Source organism: Fusarium tjaetaba (assembly GCF_013396195.1).
Source record: "Fusarium tjaetaba strain NRRL 66243 chromosome Unknown NRRL66243_c0000123, whole genome shotgun sequence".
In the NCBI taxonomy this organism is placed as follows: domain Eukaryota; kingdom Fungi; phylum Ascomycota; class Sordariomycetes; order Hypocreales; family Nectriaceae; genus Fusarium; species Fusarium tjaetaba.
This window is the reverse complement of record NW_023501319.1, coordinates 34130-51475: the sequence shown is the minus strand read 5'-3', so window position 1 is coordinate 51475 and position 17346 is coordinate 34130. Positions and strand designations below refer to the sequence as shown.

General features: G+C 48.7%; 6 protein-coding genes across 6 annotated transcripts; 4 read left to right on the top strand and 2 right to left on the bottom strand.

Annotated features, from left to right (window-relative positions):
- Positions 1-1199: 1199 nt before the first annotated feature.
- FTJAE_6326 (DNA repair RAD50) lies at positions 1200-5186 on the bottom strand (the record flags this gene model as incomplete). The annotated part of the gene is made up of 2 exons (XM_037352926.1): positions 1200-4916; positions 4980-5186. The coding sequence occupies 2 exons, from the start codon at positions 5184-5186 to the stop codon at positions 1200-1202; spliced, it is 3924 nt and encodes a 1307-aa protein (XP_037206539.1).
- Positions 5187-7730: 2544 nt separating this feature from the next.
- On the top strand, positions 7731-9558 carry FTJAE_6325 (cutinase palindrome-binding protein; the record flags this gene model as incomplete). Its single annotated transcript, XM_037352925.1, has 3 exons — positions 7731-8033; positions 8169-9363; positions 9419-9558. The coding sequence occupies 3 exons, from the start codon at positions 7731-7733 to the stop codon at positions 9556-9558; spliced, it is 1638 nt and encodes a 545-aa protein (XP_037206538.1).
- A 970-nt stretch (positions 9559-10528) lies between these two features.
- FTJAE_6324 (uncharacterized protein) lies at positions 10529-11632 on the top strand (the record flags this gene model as incomplete). Its single annotated transcript, XM_037352924.1, has 5 exons — positions 10529-10589; positions 10783-10917; positions 10971-11150; positions 11217-11398; positions 11453-11632. The coding sequence occupies 5 exons, from the start codon at positions 10529-10531 to the stop codon at positions 11630-11632; spliced, it is 738 nt and encodes a 245-aa protein (XP_037206537.1).
- A 149-nt stretch (positions 11633-11781) lies between these two features.
- FTJAE_6323 (amidase) lies at positions 11782-13756 on the bottom strand (the record flags this gene model as incomplete). The annotated part of the gene is made up of 5 exons (XM_037352923.1): positions 11782-12831; positions 12876-12892; positions 12942-13428; positions 13480-13582; positions 13635-13756. The coding sequence occupies 5 exons, from the start codon at positions 13754-13756 to the stop codon at positions 11782-11784; spliced, it is 1779 nt and encodes a 592-aa protein (XP_037206536.1).
- A 989-nt stretch (positions 13757-14745) lies between these two features.
- FTJAE_6322 (UPF0183 domain protein) lies at positions 14746-16334 on the top strand (the record flags this gene model as incomplete). Its single annotated transcript, XM_037352922.1, has 2 exons — positions 14746-14797; positions 14848-16334. The coding sequence occupies 2 exons, from the start codon at positions 14746-14748 to the stop codon at positions 16332-16334; spliced, it is 1539 nt and encodes a 512-aa protein (XP_037206535.1).
- A 208-nt stretch (positions 16335-16542) lies between these two features.
- FTJAE_6321 (uncharacterized protein) lies at positions 16543-17139 on the top strand (the record flags this gene model as incomplete). The annotated part of the gene is made up of 3 exons (XM_037352921.1): positions 16543-16548; positions 16596-16960; positions 17010-17139. The coding sequence occupies 3 exons, from the start codon at positions 16543-16545 to the stop codon at positions 17137-17139; spliced, it is 501 nt and encodes a 166-aa protein (XP_037206534.1).
- Positions 17140-17346: the final 207 nt, after the last annotated feature.

Here is a 17346-nt window from a genome sequence, read left to right as displayed (position 1 = left end):
AGACAAAACCCCTACTTCTCTTCACCTTATTTGAAATGATTGAATGAAAGTCGTCGACGTAGTAGCTGTAAGGATCCTTGTCCGGAAGCCGGCGTTGACCGCAACGGTGATTGCTAATCAGGAACCTGTAGTTTCCTCAATACGGTTATGTTTGGCTTGGGAACTCTTCGTTCAGTTTACGCCGGTGAAGGATTTTCATATGAGGATCCTGGTCAAAAAGGGGAGAAAGAGATTGAGTTGAGTTGTTGTTGTAGTAGCCAAGTCCATTGTGATCCTTTCTCCGAAAACGGGGACCACGCACGCAAGAACCATGACTACCGTATTCATTAATTAAATCCGAGGCGCGAGGGCGAGGCCAGGAACTTTTTTGAGCGATTCGGCAAAAGGAGCCGTCTGGTCTCTCTTGGAGGGTGGAGAAATAATTCCATTGCAGTGAAATAAGAGCGTCAACGACATCAAGACCCCAAGAACAAGGGTGTGTGTGGAGTCTGAATATTATTGCCGGGGCATAATTCCGTACCCTTTCACGTACTCGCCTCCAAGATGATCCTTCAGCTTATTGTGTGTGTGCCTAACGAATGTAATAAGTGTTAGCTTGAGAAGGCCGCTACAACCACAGTCAACTGCACAGGTAATTGCTTACCGGAATGACTCTTCGGTTCCTGTGCGTGTCTGATGATCTCCTTACTTTGACTAAGCATCGGAAACTAGTTTGATTCCTCTTCCCCCAGCTAGTTCACCTAGTCCACCTAGCTTGAGACTTGACCAGGATTGGCTAGAATGAGCTCCTCGGGATTGCATGACGAGCAGTGAGTTCCTGATATGACTTATTCGTATCCCTTCTTCATAATGACCTGACGGCCTTGGAATAGACGACGGCATCGAACCAGTTCTCATCCTAACATCGTGCATTTTGGGGCACATTTGCGTCAGAAGACATTATTTGATACCGCCGCGCCCAACACTGAATGAAGCCGGCGATACAATCAAACATCTGTTTACCACAAGTGTTAGAGGAGTAACAGCAAGATATCGCAGAGCACAAGCCATAACAAACAATATACGAATATATGATGATATTTGTACACGTCCCTCAATGCCAAGAAAAATGGTTTGACGCTGATAATATCTCAACCTATTTTACATATTTGTTCGACATCAAATCTCAAGTTGTCCTGTTTGAGTACTTGGTGCACCCATTAGAAGATCTTTGTGATGCTTTCCCTCGAGATGACACTGTTTTGTCGTTCATCTCGCTTGACTCTGAAGAAACTGTCACAGAAATCGCTACACCTCATATGTCGCAAAAAGTCCTCGTCATGAGTAATCACAATAAGCTGGAAATTGCTCTGTGCCTGCCGAGCCTTGATGATCATATGGAGACTCTCCGCCAGACTCTTGATATTGTCACGATCCAAGTTCGTGGTGGGCTCATCGAGTGCGATCAGGCCACAGTTGACGCCGAAAGACTCTGCCAGAGCTAGGCGAATAATGATAGACGCGAGAACCTTTTGCCCAGCGGAACATCTGCCACGCATGTCCATCTCGGTGTCCTGCTTCACCATGCAGAGTCGGTAGTTGTAGCTGCGCTTGCCTGTGTTTGACTCATTGTCTGAGCGGATGAGAATAGTATCAATGTCTGTTCCTTGGTAGGTGCTCTGCCACAATTCACCAGCAATGCGATTCACTTCGGCCATCTTCAAGGAGTGAAATTGCATCACAGCTTTGTCCACGGCCGAGCTACACTGCGCCAAATCTTCAATAGCAGCCTTGGTCGTTTCCACGCGAATGTGCGACTCGCGATACTTTCTCTTGGCGTCCTTATAGTCCATTTCCCACTCTTGAAGGAGCCTCCCAAGTTCTTCATCTTTAGTTTTCATAGATCCCATAACGGAGCCTCGCTCAGCAAGAAGGCGATTGTAGTGGTTCTCTTGCATGCGAGCTTCAGCCTGGAGGCGCTCGTAATCCTCATCTGCATTACGGTCTTCCAACTCAGCGATCTCTTGACGGATAACGTCGATCGTGCGAAGATTCTTGCGGTAGTTCAGGTTGTCTTTGATGTTTTTCTTCTTACGGTCTCCATTGTCAATGTCCTGCTTGAGCTTATTCGTACGAACAGTAAGGTCTGTGACCTCCTTTTCAGTACTCGCAATTGTCTTCTCAAGTGTGGCAATGGATCGTTCATTAGATGCAAGATTAGAAGGTCCGCCCCGGTCGATATAATCTTGAATATCAGCATCCATCATCTTCATCTCGTTGACAGAGTTGGCTACGGCATCACGGGCGTCAGCAATGACTTGCTCCTTGGCCCGGCCGCGTCTTAGGACTTCATCACGTGCTGACTTTGCTTCAGTAATGCTGGGCTCAATGGTCTCCAACTCCTCATCAGCTCGTTGAATGACGTCTCGTTGATGGGAAGCCTCTTCTTTCAGTGCCTGGATCTGATTCTGGAGGTCTTGCTTTTTGTCTAATTGACCCACTGCTCGGCTAATCTTGTTTCTTAACTCGCTCTTTTCAAGCTCAAGAGAGTTGAGCTGGTCTTTTGTGCGCTGGCGATCCGCAGTCAACTTCGCGATGCGATTTTTCAGGTTCCTCATCTGGTCCGACAGGCCAGCTTGAAGCTCATGAATCTCGTCGGGGCTTCGAGTAATCCCACCAGACATTTGCTGAGACATGATACGGTCAACCTGGTTCTCGGACTCTGCAATATCCTTGACAGTTTGTGCAATGCTGAGGACCGTCTTTGACATATCTTCCAGGTCTTTCAGCTTCTCTTCCTCAGCCGACAAGACGGATCCTTGTTCTTCTACTTGTCTCTCAAGGGCATCAAACTCTGCTTCGGCAACCTTGCACTCTTCTCGAAGACTAGGCAGTTCGGCAGTCAACCGCTCATACGTATCATAAGATCCCCTGACGGATCTTAGCTTTTCTAAGCTTGCGACGGTGTCCTTGAGGTCTTTCTCTGTATCAAGTTTGCCTCTTGGGTCAAGGTGCTTGTCGATCCTCTTGCTCAAGCGCTCCATACTTGCAGCTTGGTTGTCATCAAAGTGGCGATCACAGAGTTGGCACTTGCGTTTAGTATCAAGCAAGCGCTTGCATTTTGTGTAATAGTCCACGAGAGCGTCGAAGAGGCTCAACTCATTCCTGAGCTCCTCCACCTGTGACTCAGCGGCGTCGATCTCTTCTTTGTAATCCTCAACGGCAGCATTGTCGCGAACAGCAAGAAGAGCATTGACGACCTGCTGTTGGCAAGTGGCCGCCTCCCTGGATTTCTTCTCATGGGACTCCTTAGAAGTCCTCAATTTGAATTCCACTTTCTGCTGCTTTTGGCGGATTTGTTCACGACGCTTCTGGGCCTCACTGACAACCTTGCTTTGGTCCTTAGTCAATGCCTGGAACTTGGAATCGAGTGTTTCTGGCTGCCAGTCACTGCCAAGAATTTTGTCGAGCTTCGGCTTCCAGGTGCTTGTCAATGTATCAAGCTTGCGCTTGCGGTCAGCAAGTTCCTTCTTCCTGTAATCAAGTTGGGCTCGCTCAGAGGCTAGACGAGTACATTCTACAAGCTCCCGGCCTAGCTTATCGTTCTCATTCTCGAGCTGATGCAGCTTATCGTTCTCGTCAGAGATTTGGCGGTCCCAATCAGCGTTCTCTAAGGTCTTCTGGGCTGTCTGAAACCTGCTTTCCAGATCTTGCATCTGACCATCAAGCACAGCCTTGGCACCCTCGTCCACGTCTATCTGACTTGACTCGTTCTGGAGCACCGAAGTGCGTTTTTCAATAGCGCCCATTCGTTGTTTCGCGGATACGCGGTCTTGTGTGCGAGCAGCTTTACGGCCTTCAAGCTCAGTGATGACGCCAGTGGCCCGGTCGAGCTCAGTGGAGTTTTCCTTCTGCAAGCGTTCCAGATCCCGTTTCTTCTCGCTCAGAAGCTTTTGAAGTCTGTCATTGAAGGATTTCACATGGTGATCCGAAAGATTGCCGTCAAACCCCGAGAAGCCGTAAGACTGGGCGGCCTCCTGAATGGTTTCCATGCGTATCTTCAATTGGCGCTCGTACTTGTCTTTGTCCGATTGGTGTTTGCCCTGTTCGGAAAGCTTGGCAGAAAGCTCCTTTCGTGATTTTCCTAGCTCGGTCTGCAATTCATTATACTGTGCTTTGTTCTGGTCGGCCTCATCCTGAAGATGCTGCATACGGTCTTCATAATGTGCTAGGTCACCCTCAAGCTTTCCATCGTCATCGGACAATTCATCAATAGTGGCCTTCAATTCTTTGACAGCCTCTTCTCTGTACTCAAGCTGCTCACGCTTGGTGTTGAGGTTCTGCACAATTGCAAGGTGACTATTCGCCGTTTCTCGGATGTTTCGGATCTTGTCTTGCGTTTCCTCCATTTCAGAACTGATCGATTCACAAGTTGCTCGAGATCCCTCAATTTCGGCTTGCAGAGCTTTCATCCTCTTTTCGGCCCTGTCACCACGATCCTTGTTCACCTTGTTATGAGCCTCGTCATTCTGAAGCTTGCCGAGCTGCTCGACTTGTTTCTTTCGGAGGACCTTGAGGTTGTCGATGGCTTTCGTATATTTCATGGCCTCAAATATTTCGTCAAACCGTTTCTTCAAAGCAGCCGGCTCACTCAATGGCCAGAGGGATTCGTCTTGATGGCAGAAAATGACAGCATCAAGGATTGCAGGAGAAACACCGAGGCGCTCCGGGATCATTTCATCTAGCTGAGCTTGCCGCGTAGAAGTTGTTGATCGCTCTCCATTATTGACCACAACCAGGGAGCAGTCCAGGGTTTTCTGAGAGCGGGTGGTCTTCTTGACGGTAAGTTGTAAACTTCGAGTAGCGACATGTTGACGGTCATTGATCGATCGAAATTGGAGTTTGACCTGAGCCATAACCTCTTTCTCACCACAAAGCTACATTATGTTAGCATCAAGATCTGATTGATCTGTTTGTTGAGGAAATGAACATATCGGCACCTTTGGGTCATGAATGAAAGCGCCGCCCTTGCTGTTGGGCGGCAGCTCGCCGGTCGTGGCATATTTTAGACACTCAATGATTGTTGTCTTCCCTGATCCATTGTAGCCGACAATAAGAGTAAGGGGCGTATTGAACTGGATAGCTTCACGGACTGAGGGGCTGAAGGATCGCACACCCGAGATCGAAAGCTTGTCGATTCTGGACATGGTGACTACTGTCTCATCAGGGGAATGTAGTAGCGGCAGTGTCGATTACGTGGATTAATTCATTGACTAATAAGAAAAGCTGCAATTCACAAGTCGCAAGAACGTCGAGGTCTTGAATAAGGTAGACAACAATTGTTGCTCGTTAGCGTGGATCAGATAGCTGAAGTCAAATTGGCGGGTAACGCGACGTTAGATACAAAGACGCGTTGAGAGGTTAGAAAGTCAGGAACCGTCGATGCGTAAGCACGTGTTTGATTTAGCCGGGGTTCTCGCGACTTCACTGGGAAGAGAAGATGGAAAGTACCGTGATCCGACCCCATCCTGCCTGCCAGCATGATCTGTTCACTAATCATTTCTCCAAAAATGGCTGGTTTTGGAAAGTTGTTTGAGCTCAACAATAATCTACGCTTTAGCATTGTTTTGACGCTGGCAAAACTGTTTCATTTTCTCATTCTTTCACGGCGAGTACAAGTTTGTGACGTTTCTTCAATTGATGAGATCGACTAGAAGATTACGTCTTTTCGACGTCAGCAGATCATCAAGTGGCAAGTCTCCAGAGACCCCCAAAACCAAGACCTCCAAGGTCCCTAGGTACAGAACGCAAGCAAACCCACACCAGGTAGGTCCCGACGCCACTCCGCTTTGGGTTTGTACGATGTAGACCCCAGACCCCTTACAGCTGGAGCGACATTGCTTGACGATTTCCCTCAGAGCCTAAGGGTCTCGAAGGGTCTAGAGAGCTGAAGAAGCAACGAAATACGGCCATTCTTAGGGAGGTAAGAAAACTTAGGGCCCCTGTCTTGAGTGACAGAAATATATAGGTAAGTTTAGTATATCTTGGTAGGTCTTTAGACCAGTTAATTTTGGCTCCTTAGCTTCATGTTAGAGATTTTCTTGCTCTCAGGGACATTCAAACAGTCCAGTAGCGCATTTTTCTTTTGGGCGACAGCAGTGGTGCCATAACAGTGACATATTTCTGTTTTCCTTGCATGAAAAACTGAGAAACAGCAGACTTTGAATGAGGCGACAAATTTGGGAAAGATTTGCTTACGAGGATCGGCTAACGAGACGTGCAGACATGCAGCCTACTATGTGGTTTTGAATAAGACATGGCACTTTTCTCTTCGCCTCTTGGGCATCTCTTGTTCCGCGATGCCATTTTCTTTCCTGATATCTCGATCACGAATCTCTCCAACAAACCCCCGTAGCTGCCCCGCGATGATCCCCCTGAATGTCGAACTAATCAGACATCATGAACGCCTACGAGAATCGATATTTCTCATGCGAGCCTCGAATGAGATACTACAAATATTGGTCAGCCACTGTGGATGGTGACCTACCTTGGCGCTTGGCTTGCGCTACTGCCGCTGGACCCTTTACGATGGATCCCGCTAAGGAGATCCAAGGGTGCGCTAAAACGGACTACGCCGATGCAGTCAACCAATAGATTCGGATGGAGAAACTCCTGTGAGAAACCAACCCACTTTTGTCGGGGCATAACCTCCGGAACACTGGTTCAATTGTTGGACAAGTACCCATGAGGCTAATGACAAGAACAGGGGGTGTTGCCGAGCAGTGCAGATTGGGCCCCCGGACACAAGAGGTGACGTTTCATGCCCAGTTCAGTCCAAGGAAGCCCAAATTCCCATGTGTGAAAGAATCCAATTCTCCAAAAGTGCCATGTTTTACAGTGGCTAACTCCCTGATAGCAGTACTCCGTACCTGGCCACACTTGCTTTTCTGATCTGCCCAGTCTACCATGGCAGTCTATGGACTGATTGAGATGGACACACACACACCACAAGCCTGCTTGCTGCCCTGTCATCAGACCCAAGCAAGGGAAAATTTAAAAGTCGCTCTCAACCTCTGTCTCTGCTGTGAACCTAACGATCTGCACCTTTCAAAGCGATCCTGAGCCTCGCCTTGACTCAGAAAGCGGGCCATTCTTTGTTATCCAAAGCCGCTACTAGAAACCGTGGTGTAGGTAGGTAACATGACAGATGGATATGTGCTTGCTGATATCTCATCTCATCTTGCCCCGTCACAGCAAGTTTATCCAAAACATTTCACCATCTTGCCTCTCACATGTCCAATACTTTCTTGCTATATCAGGCGTCCCATCTATCTGAGTACTGCCAGCCAGGTAACTCCAATCTGTGCCCGTGCCCATACAACATCTCTCATGCCTTGTTCTATTTCAAGCCCCTTCAGCGCTGCCTCTTCATTTAACTTCATCACGCCAACGACATTTTCCATTTTGTGTTGTTGTTACTAACATTTTGCAGGCGGCTAGTAGGGACACCTTCAACTTCTTTACCAATTTGTTCCTGGGCGATTACTCGATGCTCTTTGCTGTTCATTGTCTCAGTGGAAAGTAGAGAGGGGAAGCTCGACATCCATTTCTACGTTTCGAGTTAGATGTTGAGCTCAAGAATTCGCCTTCGCCATACCCAAAAAACAAAATTGAAGGATAAAAAGCACCGATACGACCCCAGAATACCTTATTACCCCCCGGAAACATCCTTTCGTTTTTCAGAATCTCTCATGGTACTCAAGCCATCGAAACAATATCTCCAATTGGACAACTCATCCCCAGCTCTTATCGCTACCGCTGTCGCATCCACTGAGTCGAGCGCTGAAGAGACCACCAAGGCCACGCCCAAGGCCACTGGAATTGCCCTTTCCGGGTTCTCGCCAATGCAACTTCATGAATGCGCCGCAACCATGTCCCACGGACCACCTCCACCACCTCCTCCGCCCCAGGGCGCCCCTCATCCGAACAACTTCAACAATTTCTACGGTTTCAACCTCGATATTGGTTCTCTCCCCGATATGACGGGTGGCCAGGTGAATTACCACTCCCCTCCCCGCGACGCCGACGCCGACGCCGGGGCTGCGGCCCTATCTATAGCGCCCCCCCCCAATCGGCCAAGGTCAACGCAACCTTGATCTTCGATCATTTCGGCTAACCCGATTTTGTAGATGGGCGCTGATGGTCAGGACAACGATCTTATGGCCATGCTCGATAATAGTATGCTCGGTGGCATAACAGATATTCCAATGAACCTCGAATCCGCAGATGAATCCAACATGAGCGGCTCTTTCGGCAATGGGCAATCGACCACAGAAGAGTCTGTCGCGAGAGCTGAAAATCAATTCAACACAGCAGCGAACAATGTTCCTGGCGCAGGGCCCCTCCCCGCTGGCGCCTTTGCTCAGATGAATCTCGCTGGCGCCAGCACCCTCACTGAGTTCACCAAACGAAGAAATTGGCCCGCCAAGGTTGTGGAAGAGCTCAGAGACTTTTTGCAGATTCTCGATGCGAACGGGCGCATCAAATACGCATCACCTAGCATTCTCCAGGTCACTGGATACAGTGTAGAGGAGATTCAAGACGTGTTTCTCAAAGACCTGATCCACCCAGATGACCAAGGTGTTTTTGTCGCAGAACTCAACGAATCCATCGCATCAGGCAACCCGCTACGACTTTTTTACCGTTTCAAAAAGAAGGACGCCGAATATGCGATTTTTGAGACTGTCGGCCATGCTCACATCGCGGGCGCCAAGTTCGCCCCCAATCCAAATAACCAATCGCCTTTCTGCCAGGCCGTGTTTATGATGGCGCGACCGTATCCCACCAAAAACGCTGGGCTTCTAGACTCTTTCCTTGAGCATAAGATCGAAAATGAAAGGTTAAAGCGCCGTATCGCCGAGCTCCGTCGTGAAGAGGAGGCCGAAAACGATGAGGCGCAAAAGCAGTGGCTACAGAGCCAAGAGGGTCGGTCAGACATGACCCCATCTGAAGGAACCGGCGTCTCTTCGGGAACCTTTTATCGCCCGGGTAGCGAAAGGGGAATGACAGAGGCCGATCGAGCAGCTCTCAATAAAGCTCTCACACGTGAGAATCTCGAAGGCTCAGTCGCAGGTGGTCGGCAGGATTCGCTGAAGGACAAGATGGCACGTTACGAAGGAGCATCGCACACAGACACGATTGAGATGTTGACGGGATTGCGATATATTGAGGGCGAACGAAGTCGGGGAATTACCACTGGTAATGCTAGCCCGACCTTGATCAAGGGCGATGCAGGAATTGCAATTCCGATGGAGCGAGACCCTCGAACCGGCGATAAAAAGAAGAAGCTCAAGACGTCTGAGGAATATGTGTGTACGGATTGTGGTAAGTGGTTCTTTCGACGCAAGTGGCCTGTTGCACCAATACTGACATAACGCAGGCACCCTGGACTCACCGGAATGGAGAAAGGGACCCCAAGGACCGAAGACATTATGCAACGCCTGCGGTTTACGTTGGGCCAAGAGGGAGAAGAAGAGAACCAGCACCAGCCATCCTCCTACGGTGGACCAATCTGTATGATCACGGGGCGACGAAATGGCTCCCAACGAGCTATCGATCTACCGGCCTGCAAGATGCCTGAAACGACCGAAACGAGGGTAGTAAGTAGCAGTGTTTGCCATGATATAAGAGAGCTGGCTAGAGACACGGTGCCTGGGGCACGATGGAGTTTGGGCTGAAATTACTGATTTGGATGGCGAAAAGCGGGATACACGAGACGCTCACAGCCGGTTGTTTACTTGATTACTTTCTTTTTTGCAAACTCACGACTGAACTGGATATTTGATTTGTCACGACTGGGACTACAACACAGATACCTGGAGTGTAGGGAGCATTTGGGCAGACATAGCTGACGTGTGCGCCCTTGTTGCGCCACGTATATGAATTGACGCATTATTTGTAGAGTGACTGTCGTGACTAAAAGATGCAACGACATGAACCTCAGTACCCTCTGGCTACCTTATTCATTGTGGGCCCCAATGCAGTCAGTCGGCTTTTATTTTTCTCATATGTGACGATGCAGTTCAGCTGAAGTTGTCATGGCAGCTGAAATAAGCAATAGCTAGTGCTCCAAGTCCCACTAAGGCCGAATGGATTGCGTAGGTCGTGACAAGCTCCCCATAATTATGAGGGGGAGCTGTACTGTAGGTAGCTTGTACAGCTGGATCCACGTCAGACACCTCGAGGGGAATCGCAGCAAAGTATTGGATGGATAATACAGCATAACAAACAGTGATACACTCTGGTACGTAAGGTCAGTACCTAGGCACTGCTAGTTAGAGGGCCATGTAATAGACGTTCCATTAATTGAGCTGATTGGACCTTCGTTCTCCAAACTCAATGTACAGACAGTATCTGAGACGTGGACCCCTCTCTATTTCAACTTAATCCTTTGCATCATCAACCTCTCTCTCATAAACATTTCCCTCTCGAAACTAAACAACTTTCAATACAAATACATTCGCCATCCTGTCAAACTACAATCGCCATCATGGATAAGCTCATCAACGCCGCTAAGGACTATCTTGACGACGACAAGGACAAGCGTCAGGGTATGTTAATGCCTCTGTCCTCATATTTTACCTCATAGCTCTTATTACCCCGCCAAGGGTCCATGATGCCCCTCATACGACCTCCGAACGTTGAGGGGCGTTAAAGCAACAGCTAGGCGTTGTCTTCCAGATCTCGACATTCCAACCATAACTCAAAACCCAGGTAGCTTCAGCTAATTGATATTCTCTCTAGAACACCAGCAGCAAGGATACGGACATCAGCAGGGTTACGGAGGCCAAGACCAGGGCTATGGCCAACAGCAAGGTTACGGACAACAAGAGGGCCAGTATGGCCAGCAACAGCAGTACCCTCCTGCTGGTGGCATACGTTAGTTATTATCACAGACTTCCAATCGAGCGAGCGAATCTAACAATACACAGAGTCTCAGGGTGGCGGTGGCTTTCCCAGCTTCCTTGGTGGAAACGTCGACTTTGACAACGCCAAGGAGGAAGCCCATCAGAAGGCAGGATCTTCTGGTGACAAGGATCTCTTTGGAAGCATTCTAGGATCTCTCGGACAGAAGCAGAACAAGCTTGCTGATGAAGACCTTGATGAGGAAGGTAAGTCATCTTCTTAAGGTTTCTATCCCATGGGTGAGACACATGCTGATGATATATGATCGTCAGATGCCATCAAGCAACACAAGAACACATACAACGACGACGACTCCCAGCAAGACAGCAAGAGTCTTGGTACCGCTGCTGCTATGCAAGCTCTCAAGATGTTCACCCAGGGCCAGGGCCAAAGCAGTACTGGTGCCAACAGCCAGACAGCGTTCTTGGGACTTGCCCTGGCCGAGGCTAGCAAGGTTAGTTTTGAGGGACAGCACACATATAAGTCAACGTCTAATATAAATCCATAGCTCTTTGACAACAAGGCCGCATCAGGCAAGGTGTCCGAGGGCACGAGCAAGGAGAGCGTCATCCAGCAGGCTGGTGAAGTCGCTTTCAAGATGTACCTCAAGAACCAGGCCGGTGCTGGTGGACAGCAGGGTGGCGCTTCCGGTCTTATGAGTCTTGCTTCTAAGTTCCTGTCTAAATAATCCCAATAGTTGCGTAGTCACAAGAGGGGGAGCTAAGAAGCACCCTTGATCAGCACATGCTAAACAACAATTAAAAGACTCCATATTCCATTTTCATTTTTGCGACCTGAGGTAAAGAAACATCAAAGCATCATCTTGGTACAAAGACGTTATGCCTTCTGTTTAGCCAGATCTACAACATCCAGCCACTCATCAGGTCGGCGCCGGCCAGACTCTGTAGAATTATGCAAATACTCCTCTGCCTCTGCTGCCCAAGCCAGGAGCTGCTCCTCACTACCCCATTCTCCTGTGGCCATCAAGCCAATAGAGAGCTTACCCTCACCCTGATCTGGATCCACGTATCCCACAGGTGCTGATACCGCAGGCGTGCCGGTCAAGTTGGCCAAAAAGACGTAGAGCATGTTTCGAATAGTCGTGTTGGTATCACTCATGCCGTAGGCTTGATCACCAGGTACAATAGGCCATCCGATCAAGGGGCTTGTGGGTGTCATGATAAGCAGGCCAGGGTGCTTCTGGAACAAGTAGGCGATATGTTGCATGATGAGCTCTCGCAAAGCACCGTATTTGAGCATATCGGCTGCAGGAGTCCTGGTACCGACAGACATAACGACCTTATTAGCGGGGCCTACCAGCGAGAGCCAGTCGGCGGGATTGGGAGTTCGTCGGCGGGCTGACTCGGCCATTTCAGTGATACAGACAACACTGTGTGCAAGTTGTGCCTCGGGGATGTAGGGGATAGTGATGTCGATGATCTCATAACCGCATTTGTTAGCGAGGTAATTGACCGCCCTGTCACAGACCTCCTTGACACGAGGGTCAGCCTTGTTCCACCAGTCACGATAAATCCCCATGACCTTCTTCTGACCCTTTGGCGGTGGATCAGAACGAGCAAAACGGCCCTGGATATGACAATCTGGGTTAGGCTGGGACATGACGCGGTAGGCAATAGTCAGGTCTGAGACAGTAGCGGCGATGGGGCCGGTGATACACATGGTGTTGTTCATAAACATAGTCCTGTTATGTGTGGTCTTGAGTCCGTAGACGCCATTGAAAGTTGGAGGGATGCGGATACTGCCTCCCGCGTCGGTGCCAACCGCGATGGGGACAACACCAGCTGAGACAGTGGATGAGCCCCCGGAGGAGGAACCGCCAGGATAGTAGGATTTGTTGAGCCAGTTAGTGGGTGTTCCTTGTGCAGCCTGGATTCATTAGTGGTGACTTGTATAAAGCGGCTTGTGCTTACATTGCATCCGCTGGTGTCTGATCACGGTCAGTAAATGAATGAGAAAGACGTTGTATATGGACTCACCAGAGCCAAGCTCATGCATAGCATTCTTTCCAATGACTACAGCACCAGCCTCTTGGAGTTTCTTCACTGGCCACGACGATTCCTTCTGCTCCCTGAAAGTTTCAATGGAGGGATCATATTTCATGCCAATGTGGTTATGAAATCCCTTAACATCGGTATCATCTTTGACACCGATAGGTACACCGTCCAATACACCCAGTGGCTTGCCGGCAGCATAACGCTCAGTCGATGCTTTGGCAGCCTCGAGGACTAAATGATCTTTGCCGTGGTTATCAACCCAGCCATCAGAATACTTGCCATCTGGTCTGGAGATCTGGGGGAGGAGAGCTTCAGCGACTTGGAGAGGTGTCAGTTGGCCCGACTTGTACATCTCATGGTAGTCACTAGCAGTGTAGTAGCGTGCTTTGGAATCTGCATATTGCGACTTGAGAAGCTTAGGCTCAAAGTCAAGCATAGGCTTTGTAGGGCCCAGGGGAGTTACGGTAGGCTGAGGAGGTTAGCTATGTGGCATTTTGGACGAAGAAACGACCTTTCATACATGGAACCTGTAGGGAATATCATCAAGAGCAGGAATGTCTTTGATAGTGCCAAAGTGGGCATTGTCCCAGAAATATTGTTGAAGGAACCCAACTTTGGCGATGCTACAAGACTTTAGCTTCGGTAAGGACATCAGCCACAGGACATAGAACTCACAGATTAGCACCAATTACGAGAGGAATGCCTCTGAATGTAGGATTGTTCTCGACTGTGGGGTTGTATGAAGCTGCTGGAGCCTCGACAGGCTTGGGATAGTCGGCAAAATCGGAGGGGGCCATGATGGAAGATCCGGGGAATTATGTTAGCCTGAGGGGAGATTCTGGGGTAAGGAGACCTGCACAGTTTATATAAAGGGCAGAAACAGCAGCAAGAACAAGAGTTGTGTCCTAATAGAGCAGGTCTGGAGATAAATAAGAGGTTCAACTGTCTCCTAAGCTAAGCTGAGTTTAGGCTGCATCTGCCGTATACGACCCCTAGAACGCCAACCTAGGCTGCCCCACACGAGGTTCATGAATGAGACGCCATTTGCCGAGGCTCGTATAAGTTCGATCATGAGAGAAGAGCTACGGATAGAGAGGTTGGTTTTCATTCAGGAACAATCTACCTTTTTGCATGAAGCAATCGATTGTTCGATACGAAAAGACCAATCACACTAACTATAGCTGAATCCGATCCATTAGGACCACGTTTCGTCCATCACTGGGATTAGACGCCATCACAGGCGATCTGCTTAGAGGAACTAATCCTTGCACATTGAATACACAAACATTTACGCGTCTGACACAGAATTCATCTAGATCAAAGGAACGAATTAGTCAAATAAGACGAACAATAAACCAATTGAATGAAGCATTAAAACAACAAAGTCCACAGGTAAGATGAGCAGCATACAAGTATAAAGACCATGTGGTTGCCTTACGTCATCCCAAACTAGGTACTAAGGTACCTAAGGTAGCACTAAGTCTCACCTCCCTTTAGTGCATTTAGTGCCCCGCGTCACAGCATCGCATCACATGGCATCTTTGTCACTCCTCACTCGATAAGACTCCAACATCAACAGACACCGTGACCATTCTCTTTTGATTTACTTCTATACGCATCCATGGCCTTACTCTCTAAATATTCTACTTGGCAAAAGACTCATTCATCTATGGTCAGCAACATATAGTCTACAAAGCTCTCCTAGGAGCTCAGCTCTTCCATAGCTCAACCCCTCCAGGGATAGCTCCGCGATAAGCTACCTATCTACAATATTATCGCCATCAACATGTCACTCTTTACCGCGCAGCTTTATCCTGGCCGAGCACTGGGGTTCCTAGGTATGCTAAAACATCATAAAACTTAGTAACATCTACTGACCTACTTACAGTCCTCGGTGCAACTCTTCACGATGTCCTTACCCGTCTCAAAGCTGAACCCCAACACTTCCCGAAGATCGAGCTACTTTACTCCCCTGACCGACCTGTCACCGAACCCGTTGGCGTTGAACTCCCTGGGAATGGTATACGACTAAGATTTGACGGCCCCGAACAGCGTCTGCGTCTTATCGAGGTTACCGACTTTACCAAGAATCATATTACCTTCAAAGAACGAGATCTTGTAAAACCATCTGCTGGTACCCCTGGATCTCCTTCACCAGGCGACTCGACATCAGGACCGACTTTCCGACACATATACCATAAACTCCTCGGCCCTACGTACGCCGGTGAGTTTATTACGCCATCTAGCGGTCACGATAATGGCATCTATGTCCTGTCCTATCCTGGTGTCGCCTTCAACTTCGCACTTGATCCTTCCGAGTACTCGCCTGAGAAAGACGTAGTGTCGACTTTTGCATCGGCATCTAGTCAAGTCGCAACCTCGATGGCTGTCTTCAGTGGTGATTCCTGGGCTGATGCTAGACCGACTCTTTGGACTGAGATTCTGCCCAGTATCAAGTCAACTACCGTGATTCCTCGAGGTAAAGATGTCTACCCCGACGAAATTTCGCTGGTTCGATTACATGGAGCTGGAAAGATTCAGCTTTTCAGGAAATGGACCAGCAACTCTTTCTGGATCACCCTTGGCGAGACAACACCTCAAGATCTCCTCATGGAGTTGGGGCCTCCAAATGCCATCTATCGCAAGAATGACCAGAAAATGGTCATTCATAAGATGCGCACCGCAAGCAACGCCAAAGGTCGCCCAGATGCTGCTGATATTGGCCGACCCGAAGATCTCACCGATACAGATCAGTCTTCCATGCACGAGGTGTCTGATGCATCAGACAACGAAGAAGCCGTCGATGATCAGATCGGTCTTAACACAAATGGCGAATGCTTCTATAATTATTTCTATCTTGGGTTTGACATATTAATATCGACTCGTGTACCTCCATCACAAGCTCCTCCTGGCAGCTTAGTCAGTGAAGCAGAGGGTCAGAATGGTATCATATCCCATTCCCCGGATCGATTAGTAGCCACAAAGCTGGTTCTACATGGTAACATACCTGGCTCATATGAATTCAATCGCCATCGCCGCTGTCGCTGGGAAATTGCATACCTGGACTCTCTAAATGATGGCAACGGACCGACAGATTCGGAAACACCATTCCCACAAATAGAGGACCGTATGAATGCTGCATGGGCATCTGCATTCCCACGAAACGACTCTCAGCAAAGACAACGTGGCATGGTTCTTAATCGTGGCTGGGGCGATAGTCCAGGTAGTAGTTGTGAGTTCTTAGGAGGGTGGGAGGAGAGCGGCGCAAGAAGAGCAGAAACAAACGGTGATTCCACGACCACGCTGTATGGATTCCCAGGGCTGGTATTCGAAGTTTTGAAGAATGGGCATGTCAACACTGTCACAGTGTTTTGATATAGGGCGTAACGTCTGGATTTTGTCTGGGGGGGTTTATGGTGTTTGGGACGAGTCGATATAGCGGCTCAGTCTCGTTTGCTTCGATACCTTTGTCCTTATGATCTTAGATTTCCTGTAAATTCATATTAACATGTCTTTACTTTATCCTTTTCTGGCGCTTTGCTGCATTGCCATTCTTTATGCAATTTGATGAATGGGGCACGAGATGCGCGTAAGTGCATCAAGGGAGGTAAGATCTTCTACAACTACATTGCTCAGCATCCTGCTGTTATCCACTGCCAACCTCAACCCTCTACACTTTCCCTCCCCCTCGCCAGTTTATATGACTTTCTACAACAAGCATCCCTGTTCTGCGTTCGCAACCAAGAAATCGCCATGTCGTCTACAGAAAAGAAGAACACTACAAAGCCAGTCGACAAAGAAGCCGTCCGCAAGCTGATCAACGAGCTCGAAGGCAAACTCGAATCTCTGTACACACTAAGCGACGAGGTCAACAGAGGTATTCTTGAGAGCAAAGATGCGCTCGAAAGCCTCCGCGAGAAGCGTGTCAAGCTCACCAGAGCGCGACTAGACCGGATCTTCCAGCAGTGGAATATCGGGCCTCTGACTAGCAACCATCAACCGTATGTTTACCTCTGAATTATGCGCATTCGATGCTGAGTACGGTCTTAGGTCAACCCAGAATCAGAATCAGAGTCAGAATCAGGGACCAGGTCCGGGTCTGGGTCAGGTTCCAGGATCAAGCTTGGCTCAGACTCAAGCTGGGAATAACCAACAAGGGCAATTCGATTCGCCATGGTAGATGTTGGGTTGGTCGGTATGTGTAATCTATATTTATGGTGACACAATGAGGAGTCTCTTGCTAATATTGGATTAAGGAAGCACATCCAATGAACTTTCTAATAAGAAGATGGTGGATCAGACTATGAGGCGGCGAGCCAGTATCTTGCGTTGTAGCTTAGAGGGTATAAGCCATTATCAACCCTACATCAATCACACTCCGATATCA